General features: G+C 40.2%; 1 protein-coding gene across 5 annotated transcripts in view; it reads right to left on the reverse strand.

The window, feature by feature from the left end:
* PANK1 (pantothenate kinase 1) overlaps window positions 1-13828 on the reverse strand; it is a 61360-nt gene that overhangs the window by 23019 nt on the left and 24513 nt on the right. For all 5 annotated transcript variants that reach the window (XM_017510136.2, XM_017510138.2, XM_017510140.2 and 2 more), the window contains exon 2: window positions 6621-6973. In XM_017510136.2, coding sequence (XP_017365625.1) covers window positions 6621-6973 — 353 coding nt within the window. The remainder of the gene's footprint in view (window positions 1-6620; window positions 6974-13828) is intronic.

The following is a 13828-nucleotide window of genomic DNA, read 5'->3' on the forward strand; positions in this document are numbered from 1 at the left end:
AAAAAAAAAAAAAAAGTTGTTTATACTATACTATAGTCTATCAAGTATGCAACAGCATTATATCTAAAAAAACAATGTACATGCCTGAATTTTAAAATATTGCTAAAAATGCTAATCGTATGAGTCTTCAGATTAGTCATCTGAGCCTTTAGATTAGTAATCTTTTTGCTGGTGGAGGGTCTTGCCTCAATGTTAAGAGCTGTTGACTAATCAAAGTAGGGTTTGCTGAGGGTTGAGGTGGTTGTGGAAAGTTCTTAAAATAAGAAAAAAATGAAGTTTGCTGCATTGGTTGACTCTTCTTTTCACAAAAGATATCTCCACAGCATGGGATTCTGTTTGATGGCATTTTACCCACTGCAGAATTTCTTTCAAAATTGAAGTCCATCCTCTCAAACCCTGCCACTGCTTTATCAACTAAGTTTATGTAATATTCTAAATCCTTTGTTATCATTTCAACAATGTTCACAGCATCTTCACCAGGAGGAGATTTCATCTCAAGAAACCATTTTCTTTGTTCATCCGTAAGAGACAACTCTTCATTCATTCAAGTCTTATCATGAGATTGTAGCAATTCGGTCATATCTTCAGGCTCCACTTCTAATTCTAGTTCTCTTGCTAGTTCTGTCATATCTGCAGTTACTTTCGTCACTGACATCTTGGACTCTGTCCCTGAGGCTGAAATTCACTTCTTCCAAACTCCATGCTATTATACTTCCCACCTTGAATCTCAAATGTTCTTAGTGGCATCTAAAATAATGAATCCTTTCCAGAGGTTTTTAATTGACTTTGCCCATATCCATCAAAGGAATCATTATCTATGGCAGCTATAGACTATGAAAATTATTTCTTAAAAAAAATATTTCTTAAATAATAAAACTTGAACCTTGAAATGATTCCTTGATTTATGGGCTGAAGAATGGATTTTGTATTAATAGGCATGAAAACAATCTCCTTTTAAATCTCCATTAGAACTGCTGGGTGACTGTTTGCATTGTCAATGAGCAGTAAAATTTTGAAAAGAATTTTTTTTCTGAGCAGTAGGTCTAAATAGTGGGCTTAAATATTCAGTAAACCATGCTATAAACAGATGTACTATCATCCAAACCTTATTGTTACATTCATAAAGCACAGGCAGAGTAGATTTAGCATAATTCTTAAGGGCCCTAGGATTTTCAGAATGGTCAATAAGCATTGGCTTCAACTTTAAGTCACCAGCTGCACTTAACAAGAGAGTTACCCTGTCCCTTTAAGCTTTGAAGGCAGACATTGATTTCTCTTCTCTGCTATGAAAGTCCTAGGTGGACTCTTCTTCCAAAACAATAATATGAGGCTGCTTCATCTACATTGGAAATCTGTTGTTTAATGCAGTCACCTTCATCAATGATTTTAACTGTATTTCCTCACTGGCTTGCTGCAGCTTCTACATTGCACTTACTGTTTTACCTTGCACTTTTATGTTATGGACATAGCTTCTTTCCTTAAACCTCACAAACCAACAACCTCTGCTACCTTCCCACTTTTCTTTTCACGTTTTTTTAAGACAGGGTATCACTCTGTCACCCAGGCTGGAGTGCAGGGGCACAATCATAGCTCATTGCAACCTCTGCCTCCTGGGCTCAAGCGATCCTCCTATCTCAGCCTCCTCATTGCTGGGACTACAGGGGTGCACCACCACATCTGGCTAATTTTTGTATAGAGATGGGGTCTCGCTATGTTGTCCAGGCTGGTCTCGAATTTCTGGGTTCAAGAGATCCACCCACCTTAGCCTCCCAAAGTGATGGGATTACAGGCATGAGCCACAGGACCCTGCCTACCTTTCAACTTTTCCTCTGCACCTTCCTCACCTCTCTTAGACTCTAAAGAAATGAAGAGTTGGGGCTTTGCTCTGAATTAGACTTTGGCTTAGGGGAATGTTGTGGCTGTTTTGATCTTTAATCCAGATGACTAAAAGTCTGTATCAGCCGTAAATCTGTTTTTCTTTCTTATTATTTGTGTGTTCACTTGAGTAGCACTTTAAATTTCCTTTAAGAACTTTTCCTTTGCATTCATAACTTGGCTATTTGGCACAAGAGGCCTAGGCTTTGGTCTGTCTCAGTTTTCAGCATGCCTTTTTCACTAAGCGTGATGATTTCTAGCTTTTGATTTAAAGTGTGGGACACAGAACTCTTCCTTTCACTTGGATATTTAGAGGCCAATTAGGGCAACAGTAGGACAATTAATTGGCTTAATTTCAATATTACTGTATCTCAGGGAATTAGGGAGGCCTGAGGTAGGGAGAGAGATAAGGGGACAACGAGTCAGTGGAGCAGTCAGAACACACATAACATTTATCAAGTTTGCCATCTTGTATGGGCATAACGTAGTGCCCCAAAACAATTACAATAGTGGCATCACAGATCCCTGATCACACAGATCACCATAACACCTGCAATAATAATTAAAAAGTTTGAAATACAGCAAGAATTACCTAAATGTGGCATAGACGAATGTGAGTACATGCCAATGGAAAAATGGTGCCACTAGACTTGTTTGTGCAGGGTTGCCATAAACCTTCAATTTATTTAAAAAAATGCAGTATCTGTGAAATGCAAAAAATGAAGCATAATAAAGCAAACGGCAATACAACAAGGTATGCCTGTGTTGTACTGAATATGGGCAGAATGGATGACTTTTTAAAAATAAATTTTCTCATGTCAAAAATACCTTGCATTCTTGAGAATACGGTTGTTGAAGTTAGGATGTGTAGTTGTGAATAAAAATACTAGAATTAATACATAAAATATTCTGCTTGGTTATTTAAAGCAAAATCTACAGAATAGAGACACTGGGAATAAACACAAAATTCACTGAAAGCTGCAGAGCCTTGGTGAACAGCCATACAGAGTTCTCCATCTTGAGAGCCACTTTTTAAATAGTGGGAATTCCTCATTGGCTTATCAACATCTTAGTCTATGTGACGTTAGGCTGTTTTTATTTTGTGTTCCATTTTGATAAATCATTGATTTTCAAGGCTAATTTTTGCCAGTCAAAAATTTGGTTTTGACAGTGATCCTAAAATGTTAAAAAAGAAAAGAAAGGAAATAAGGAGGGTAGAATGGTGGGAAGAAAAAAAGGAAAGAAAAAGAAAAAACAAAGTGCAGGTCTGTTCAATTGAGAGTATTCTACACAGGGTCTAATGATTGTCTCATGGTTTATCATTCTTTCTTATACAATTTAAATCACACAAATGGATTTTTCAAACTCCTATCTGGAAAGTTATGTTATACCAAAAACAGTGATTTTATACAATAACAATAATAGGACTTTATAGATACATAGATGCACTGCTGTATGATTTGTCAAACTGTTTAATATATACAGTAGTATATACTGATCCTTTACAATTAAGTTAACATCTTTGATTTTCTAGTCTAGAAATGAAAACAGCTTAGATTATTAGGACACTAAGGGCCTTAGCACTCACCGCTCCATCTGCCTAACACATTTGTTCTTTGCATGCATGATTTGCTCTTTCTTCTTCAGGTCTCTGCTCCAACATTACCTAGTCACACAAAGACCCTGCCAGCACTCCCTATCTTCTTTGTCCTTCTTTCCCACCTCCATTCATAGCAATTATCACCATCTGACATATTCTATGTTCACTTTCTTTTTCTTCTTCGAGACAGAGTCTCACTCTGTTGCCCAGGCTGGAGTGCAATGGCACGATCTTGGCTCACTGCAATCTCGGCCTCTCTGGTTCAAGTGATTCTCGTGCCTCAGTCTCCTGGGTAGCTTGGATTACAGGTGTATGCCATCACACCTGGCTGATTTTTGTATTTTTAGTAAAGACAGGGTTACAACATGTTGGCCAGGCTAGTTTCAAATTTCTTGCCTCAAGCAATCCACCCGCCTCAGTCTCCCAAAGTGCTTGGATTATAAGCGTAAGTCACTGCACTCGGCTTTACATTCACTTTTTAATTTGATTATTGACTGTCTTCCTCCACTAGAATACAAGCTAATGGTGAGCAGGGGCTTTATTGCGTTCATCACAGTACTAGGCACATTGAAAGTGCACCAAAAAAGTATTTGTTGAGTGAGTGAATGAATGCTTAGGAAGGAGGATGATAATACCTATTTATCTTCATAAACTTTGGAAAGATTCAGGCACATCACTGACATAATGTCAAACGGGCTATAGCAGGAGATCAATCTTTTTCAATTCTGTCTTCACTTTGGCTGAGATTCAGCCTGGATACAGAAGGCAGTCCATAGACTCTTCTTTCACAGATGGATGCCCAACCTGGTCAGGCTGTTTAGCAAATGCTATAGATTTGTTCCCTGCTCCAGTCTATTATTTAGGCTCCAACAGCCTGTCCACAGGAGGAGAGGCTTCTTTATCTTGGTAGTAATGAGATGTGACTTTTCTCAGCTTAGAATCTTGAGAAACACACCTGCTCATGGCCAACACATATTGAGCAACTTTATCCCAGGGCATATATTACCCCAGGGGAGAGATGGAGGCATTGACAGAGGTTACATAAATCCTTTGGGTCACCTTGGTTCACTTCAGATAGGGTGTCTCTGAAGGACCTGAGGAGCTCAGGGCAATGAGAGTGGATCAGCATTTCCTTCTGAATCAGAATTGAGTCCAAGCCCCAGCTCTTACCTAGGTGGTACTGCTGGAAGCTTTTGATCTTCTCTGGCAGCTTTAGTTTCTTATCTGTGTAGCACAAGAATCTATACTTTCTCATCTCCAGAGGTCACTGTCACTTCTGAAATCCTAGAGACCTTCTTTCATCTCTCACCTTACTCTCATCTCTCTGCAGATGACAAAATGAGGCCCAGAGGAGGGACAGGTCTTGCCCAGTCCCCAGCTGACGAAATATAGAAACAGGACTAGAATGGAGATTCAATGCTTTTTCTATTATAGACTTAAACTTAGTTCTCAAGCCCATGGATCTCAAACTTCTCATTTTCAAAACTCTTTGATCATCATCAACCCTTTTGATGAGATAAAGATCCCATGGGTCATTTAAGTAAACGGCAAGTCAAACTCTACTGCTGGCTGGGCGCGGTGGCTCAAGCCTGTAATCCCAGCACTTTGGGAGGCCGAGGCGGGTGGATCACGAGGTCAAGAGATCGAAACCATCCTGGTCAACATGGTGAAACCCCGTCTCTACTAAAACTACAAAAAATTAGCTGGGCATGGTGGCGCGTGTCTGTAGTCCCAGCTACTCAGGAGGCTGAGGCAGGAGAATTGCCTGAACCCAGGAGGCGGAGGTTGCAGTGAGCCGAGATCGCGCCATTGCACTCCAGCCTGGGTAACAAGAGCGAAACTCCGTCTCAAAAAAAAAAAGAAAAAAAAAAACAAACAAACAAAAAAAAACTCTGCTGCTGGGTAGTAGAAGGGGACATAGAAGAAAAAAAAACAAAACCTGAAGATAATTATTTTCACTTAGGATACTATTCTAGGACTCTGTTGCCAGCTCTTATAGAAACTTACTATAATCAGTGAGGTAAATGGGGCTACTTTTGATGGCACAACAAAAATGTGCGTTTATAGCTTTATTAAATACCATGAATGTGCTGATTCATTAATGTATTCATTAATGACAGACTTTATATCAAGACTGGATTACATTAGTTCTGCACAAAATGCTGGTAATTTGTATTACAGGCTTTGAGAATATGTATTTTATGACTTACCTCACTATATGTTCAACTTTGTAGTATGACTAATCCTAAAATCTCCCAACCCTTCCTTCTTCTGTGTTCAATCACTTTTGCTTATCTGGGTCCCTTTCCTTTCCAAGATATAGCCACATCTGTTGTTTCATTTTCTTCTTATTTTATTCTAATAAAAAAGACTACACAGTACAGAGATTATTGTATTGACTGTAGAAAATGAAGAAATTGGAATGCACAGATGTTAAGGGAATGCTAAATAACAAGGAATGTTGGACTGCATGTTACTTATTCATATCTCCCATTTAGCTTCAGTTGTTAAATCTAAATGAGCCACACACAGTTGGTATACACTCCCAGTCAGGATACAGCATTATCCCTATTACTTAGAACTACACTCCCTAAAAAGTATTCATTAATGAAGAAATTTGCTGATAAATATTAAATATTTCATTTTTGTTGATGAGCAAAACTTTTGAATGGGGTTCATATGCTGAAAAAAGACACGAGAGCAAATGGGTAGCTGGAAGTAATCATCTTTGGTAGGATTCATAGAAAGCCTTCCCATGGATCTCTGTATATGCATAAAATTGGCATCACGATTATACAGTAAGAGTCTGTGGATAATTCTAACTGAAATACTTCAGAAGGGATTTTAGCATCTTGTTTTTAGCACATTACACAGTAATAATTGTAACAGAAATGACGATGATGATAACTATAGTGAGCACTTACGACATGCCAGGTACACATTATCTCATTTAATCCAACATGTAACAACCCTATGAGGTAGCAGCTGGTTTTATTCATATATAGGTGAGAAAACTGAGGCACAGGGAGGTGACATAAGCTTGTCCAAAGTCCCAAGGCTAGTTGTCTGGTTCTTAGTTATGAGTGGCCATGATTATGGACATGTGAGAGGTTTTGCTGTTTTAACAAAGACAAACCTGACCTACCATTCTGAAGTCCTCTTCGAACTTGAAAGCCCCGCCTCCCGTGGCACAGAGGGTGGTGTGAAGGCTAGAGAAGTTTTTCTCGCTGCCCATCTGAATGAACCTGTGCATGGCACAGCTGGGAAAGCGGATGAAGTGCAGGTTCCCTTTGCGTCCACACATGGTCAGGTTTTTCAGTTCCAGGTGGACGTCTCGGATCCCGGTTTTCCCATAAGCAGTATTAGAAGTCAAATACTTCCGGATGCTCTTCAGGTTCTCCACTTCCTCTTGCTCCTCTTCGGCTGTAATATCCTTTGGTTCAAAGTAGACCAATTTAACCAGTGTTCCACCGATGTCCATGCCAAACCATGGGAATGCTAAAGGACAGAAAGAAAAGTGTGCTGCTGAGTGCTATGTGTGCACAGAAGTATTCAGTTTTTGAATATTAAATAAGCAAATGCAGTGGTGTCATATCTACCTGTGCATTTGACATTCAGTTTATTTGAATTCAACTATATGTGCCTAAAAGGAGGCACAGACAGAAAATTTCACAACTGAAAAAGTGTCCATGGCTCTGCTCACATGCCACTGCATTCCACTCAGAATTCACTGAGATGAGAAATAGGATTCTGTGGTTCCCTAAACCAGTCTCAATTCCCACATGCTTCCTAGGGCTGGAGTATCTCATCAAGCTGACTATTACTCTAATATTTAAAGATAGATATGTATTTTTGCATACATCCTGGCTCCCAATTGCTGTTTCATCAGAATCTTCACCAAAGAAACTGATCTGCTTAAATCCTAAAGGAAAAACTTACCATGCCTGGATGTACCAAGAGATGGTGTGTTGGTCTCTAACCTAGGGTGCTTTTCAACGACTCAATTTTTGCTTTATGAACTGACTTTATGAGATGCAATTCCACTGTTTTAATCTATATAATACATAGAAAGGGGAAAGAGAGAGGAAGTAGACTATGAGAGATGATGAGCAGATATGAAATTCTAAAAAGAATAACCCATGTTATATCTGATTTCTTTCTGCATTAAATAGAGACATCCTCTCTATCCCAAATAGCTTGCCCAGAAATTCTCAACCTGGCTGCCTTTTAAAATCAGCTGGGAGGCTTTTAATACTCAACTTCTGGCCTCCTCTTGCACATATTCTGTTTAATTCAGGCATGGCATCCAGGCATGAATATTTTTAAAAATTTCCCTAGTGGTTCCAATCCACAGGCTTGGGAACTACTAAACCAGAGGAGCCAAGGCGAGGTCTGAAACACAAAGGCATGCCTCTAGGTGAATACATACTTAATGTGCTTGTGATGGTTACCTATAACAAAATGAATTTCCAGCGTGAGGATTTTTATTGCTATAAAAGCTCTTTATTTATTATTATTATTTTTGAGACAGTCTTAGTCTGTCTCCAGGAGGCAGGCTGGAGTACAGTGGCCCCATCTCGTCTCACTGCAACCTCTGCCTTCCGGGTTCAAGCAATTATCCTGCCTCAGCCTCTCGATTAGCTGGGACTACAGGTGCATGCCACCACACCCAGCTAATTTTTGTATTTTAGTAGACACGGGGTTTCACTATGTCGGCCAGGATGGTCTTGATATCTTGACTTTGTAATCTACCCGCCTCCCTCGGCCTCCCAAAGTGCTGTGATTATAGGCGTAAGCCATTGCACCCGGCCAAAAGTTCTTTATTGTTAAGAGCTGACATGAACAGAGGGGAGCTACCTAAACAGTCTGACATTATACAGAGACAGCCTGGATAGTTAATGCCATACTGTCAAATGCTCTGCGATGAACACAGAGCAAACCCACGTGGAAACCAAAGGTTGGAGTCTTCCTTTTTATTTCCCTCATAGAATCCATAGGCAAACCTGAAACTGTATATATTAAAACTGAGTTTAGGCTGGGTGTGGTGGCTCATACCTGTAATTGCAGCACTTTGGGAGCCAAGGTGGATGGATCACGAGGTCAAGAGATAGAGACTATCCTGGCCAACATGGTGAAATCCAGTCCCTACTAAAAATAAAAATTAGCTGGGTGTAGTGGCTTGTACCTGTAGTCCCAGCTGCTCGGGAGGCTGAGGCAGGAGAATCACTTGAACCTGGGAGGTGGAGGATGCAGTGAGCCGAGATTGTGCCACTGCACTGCAGCCTGGAGACAGAGCGAGTCTCCGTCTGAAAACAAACAAACTAAACAAAAACAAACAAACAAAAAGGCTTTGAGTTTAAAGACTCAGGTGCAAAAATGGCTTCCTTCCAAGTTTCTTTTATTTCAGCCATAGAAAACATCCATATGAACCCTTGTCAAATTGTTCACATTGCCAGAAACATCAGTGGCCCCTACAGAAGGTTTTTTTTTTGCTAGGCACTCCTACTAGTACTTAGATTTCAATTCAGGAGGGTATAGGGAGGAGTGCCTAGCAGGAAACTGTTTCTGTAAACAAAATCTTCCCTCCTATGCCTCACTATTGTTATTTTGGTTATGAACCAAGATAGCTGCTTCTCACTTGTTGAGCAGGAACTCTAGCATTATAGAAGAAAAAAAAATTCAGGGCCCTCAAAAGATTAAGAGCAACAAATTTCACTGAAAAGACCAAGTTAAGAAATGTCCTGTTATCTTTGCAGAAGTTTACAAAGCACATTCTGCGACCAGTATAGTTTGGGAAGCTGGCTTGTCCTAGCAGGAGATAAAAAACTGGAAACTGGTCATCCCCATTTGCTGATTCAGCTCAGAGATGAAGTCTGTTGGTTCATTCTCCAAAACTCACTGGTAGCATGGGCCAGAGTGTAGGAGCAGCATTTTTTAATAGGTAAAGCCCCAGATTGGGATTCAGAGCATCTGCTTCCTTGAAGCAACAGACAGTAAGTAGCTCACTGTTGCTCCTTCCGCCTCTTTGGATTTTAATTTCCTTACCTGTAAAAGGAATGGGTTGCATTAAATGATCTCCAATTTCTTCCCTGCTATCAACTTTCCATGAATTTCTTAAGAAATACAAAACACAGCCAGGTGTGGTGGCTCAAGCCTGTAATCCCAGCACTTTGGGAGGGTGAGGTGGGCAAATCACAAGGTCAGGAGTTGGAGACCAACCTGGGCAACATGGTGAGACCCTATCTCTACTAAAATACAAAAAAAAATTTGCTGGGCATGGCAGTATGTGCCTGTAGTCCCAGCTACTCAGGAGGCTGAGGCAGGAGAATCACTTGAACCCGAGGCAGAGGTTGCAGTGAGCCAAGATCATACCACTGCAGTCCAGCCGGGGCGACAGAGTGAGACTCTGTCTTGGAAAAAAAAAAAATACAAAAGAAAAATTGCAAGTACCCCCAGTCATCAAATCTGACCAGTCTTTTTCAGTGGAGTTTTAAACTCCCTGGAAATATACTATGGCATGTTAACGAGTGCCTCAGCTATGCAACCAGTGCTGCAGCTGCAATTATTCTCATCAGAGCAGGGAAGATGCCTACACTGGAGAGGATGGAGAAAGGGTATTTTGGAACATTGCTTGGAAAGATTTTGAGAACATCTATTAAAATTAAAAGTACACATGTATTTCTAACTCAGCAAAGCCCTCTCCTAGGCCATAAAAAAGCACAAGTATTCAAGGATAGGCATAAGAATGTTCCCTGCAGCATCCTTTACAGTGCCCAAATTAAAAAACAAAAACAAAAGTAAGGCAAATGGGAAATAAGATGAGTGCCCTTTAACAGGGAAACGGTTCAATAAAATGTATGACTTCCAAACTGTAGCATATTAGGCAGCTATTAAAAAGAGAGTGAGGCCAGGTGTGGTGGCTCACACCTGTAATCCCAGCACTTTTGGAAGCCAAGGCAAGCAGATCACTTGAGTCCAGGAGTTCAAGATCTGCCTGGGCAACGTGATGAAACCCCCATCTCTACGAAAATACAAAAATTAGCCAGCCAGGAGGGATGGAGGCGGCAAACCACCTTACCATATATGTACCTATGCAACAATCCTGCATGATCTGCACATGTACCCCAGAACCTAAAGTACAATTTAAAAAAAAATTAGCCAGGCATGGTGGTGCATGCCTGTATTCCCAGCTACTTGGGAGGCTGAGGTGGGAGGACTGCATGATCTGGGGAGACAGAGGTTACGGCGAGCCAAGATTGCACCACTGCACTTCAGCCTGGGTGACAGAGTGAGACCCTCATCTCAAAAAAAAGGAAAAATAAAAGAGAGTGAAATCTATTCCAGTAGGCTAGAAATATTTTCCCAATCTTCTGTTAATAAGGAAAGCAAGAGGTGCCTAGAAGTCTAAATAACTTTTTAAGCCTATTTGGTTTAGGGAGAGGAAGGGAGGAAGGAAGGAAGGGAGAGGAGAAGGAAAGTAGGAAGCACAATTTCTAATATGTTGATGATTATATGAGCCTGCAGTAAGGGACAGAAGGCCCCCACTTGTTAATATTGACAGGGGTGGTAGAATGAGCAGGTTGTATAGGTGGTGGCTAGAGATCCAGGAATGGAGATGGAGAAAATTCCACACCTAAAGCTTAAAGCTTTCAGTACATGGAGAAAAAAAAAATTAGAATTCTGCAGTAATGGAAAACAGGGGATACATCAGCATAAGAACTGAACAAGCTGTGTAAATCCCCAGAAAACAATCTAGTTCTGTACCAGAAATGCAGAATTTACCCAGTTACAGATACTATCAGACTTCTGAAAGGAAGAGCCCTCACATAACCTTTTATGTGGTTGGATGTTGGTAAATACAGGTAACTGAAAAGAGGTCTCACCTTTAAACACCGTAGGTGACATCTAAACATTTTATAATTTATTCAGAAAGCTGTTTCCTTCTTCCTGCTTCATCTTCAGTGTTCGTTTTAGATGCAATCAAAGAGTCTACTGAGGGAAAAAAGATAACTCCCAAGGGGTGGAGTCAAGGGCTGAAGAGAACAATGGACTGGGAAGACCCTTCCAGGGAGAAGTATCAGGACCCTAAAGGACCCTTCTCCATCTGCAAGGCAGGGGGCCCAGAGGAAATTCAGAATTGCCTTAGCATTTTAGAATGACTTAGCACCAGTGACTGCTGGGTATCTCCCATTCACCCACTTTCTGAATGGTAATGTAGGATTGAGTTTTCCTATCTTTGTTTCACAATTAAATACTAATATACAATGTGAAGAGCAGAAAATTTGCCACTTTTATTTCAGAAGTTTCAAGATCAAGAGGAACCACATCCAGAGTTGATGTAGAAATGACTTTATATCATCTCCTGAGTAAGAGCCTAAATTAGGCCTCATCCAGATACTGTGCTGGGTGAGACTTTGGGGCAGTCTCCTTTGGGGAAGGAATGAATGTATTTTGCCTGTAAGAGGGAGAGTGAGACAAATATCTGGTAACCAGAAGAGCAAACTGTGTCACTAGCGTGGCTGGCCAAATATTTCTGGTCTCCTCCTTCCAGGCCCATGGGGTCAGAATGCAACTCTTGGCCATTTTATATGTGAGCTGGGCAATGTTCCTAAACTAGCTGATAAGTTGTGAATGGAAATGACGTGTGTCACCTTCAGGCAAGAGTACTTCTGGCTAATGTAAGACCTTTCCAGATTCTGTTACCTTAACCAGCAAAATTAAGACAAATGCTCTACATCTGGGTCTCAAAGATAAATCAGAATGGAGCTTCTAGCCACCTCTCAATGAAATTGTGCTGTAAGACATAAACTTTTGTTGTTTTAAGCCACAGGGATTCAAGGATTATTTGTTACTGCAGAATAACCTTGCCTGTACTGACTAATATATCACTACGTCAGAATCTTTGGCTATTTTTAAAGCTGAAAAAACTCCCTCTCTGGCAGAACTAGATATAGAAACTGTCATTATCACAGATAAACATGTGGTAGCTGAGTGTTAATAAAAAGGTATATAGGTCCTCTTATATTTATTTCTGCCTAAATATTTCTCAAAATACAAACCAAGATTGTCAATCTGGTAGTAGTTAAAACTGTGAACTAAATCTGCATTCCAAATACTGTGGCAAAAACATTTTAAAACTTTATTGGTAGTTGATGTTTTAAAACAAAGCCTATTTCTTGAAGGCTTTTTTTTTTCAGAATTCTAGAAAGTCACTGGAGGTCATATATGCTTCCTGCAGTAGCTAACAAGGGTACACAGTGAACTCCAAATAATCTAAATGAGCAAAGACATGAGGTGAAAACAATCAAAAAGATTTCCTATCAATCGGCTGGGTGCAGTGGCTCATGCCTCTAATCCCAGCACTTTGGGAGGCTGAGGTTGACGGATCACCTGAGGTCAAGAGTTCGAGAACAGCCTGGCCAACGTGGTGAAACACCATCTCTTAAAAAAAAAAAAAAAAAAAAAAATAACAAATAAACTTAAAAAAAAAAAAAAAAAAAAGATTTCCTATTGATCAAGGAAACAATTTTAAAAAGCTAAGGGAGCTTGGCATGAGAAAATCGACCTCCTCTTGGTTTCACAGTATAAACTGAAAGTGAAATCTAAGTTTCTCTATAACCAGCTGCAGAGCTTTAAAAAGTATTCCTGGTGAGGCACAAGTGTTCCCAGTGAGTGTTCCTGGTGAGATTCCCTAATGCCAATGTCTCCCTGAATGTAAATCAGGCATCTGAGGGCTCAAGATGAGCTTCTGTGGGCATGGATCTGACTCAGTAGCCAGTTGCTGCCATAGAGAGTAACAATTCTCTCAAGGTTCCACCAAGTTGGAGTTAGGTGTAATTACTGTAAATAGGGAGCAGCAGGACTGAAATTTCTTTTTCCAATATTTGTAAAGATTTGTTAAGCAAACCAACAGGGGAAAAAAGATGTTTAAGGACCATGTAATCAACAGAAAAAATGCTTTAAAGCACTTCAAAGATATTTCACACTAAATATTAATTATGTTCAAGTTGCCTAAGGATGTCCACAAGTTAAAAAAAATTCTTTGTTAAATCCAAATCTCTTTAAAAATGTCCTATCTCTGAGGACTAACCTTCCTTTTACTATGTGCAAATTGGTTGATAGCATAACATAATTCTTTGATAATATATTCACAGAAACATTTAATGTTAAGAGGTAGAAGGAACCTTGAGTCCAACATCCTGTTTACAAATAAGAAAACTGGGGCCAGGTGCGGTGGCTCACGCCTGTAATCCCTGCACTTTGGGAGGCCAAGGGGGGCTGATCACGAGGTCAAGAGATCGAGACCATCCTGGTCAACATGGTGAAACCCTGTCTCTACTAAAAATACAAAAA

The sequence above is a fragment of the Cebus imitator genome, unplaced genomic scaffold (assembly GCF_001604975.1).
Source record: "Cebus imitator isolate Cc_AM_T3 unplaced genomic scaffold, Cebus_imitator-1.0 Scaffold431, whole genome shotgun sequence".
Taxonomy (NCBI): Eukaryota; Metazoa; Chordata; class Mammalia; order Primates; family Cebidae; genus Cebus; species Cebus imitator.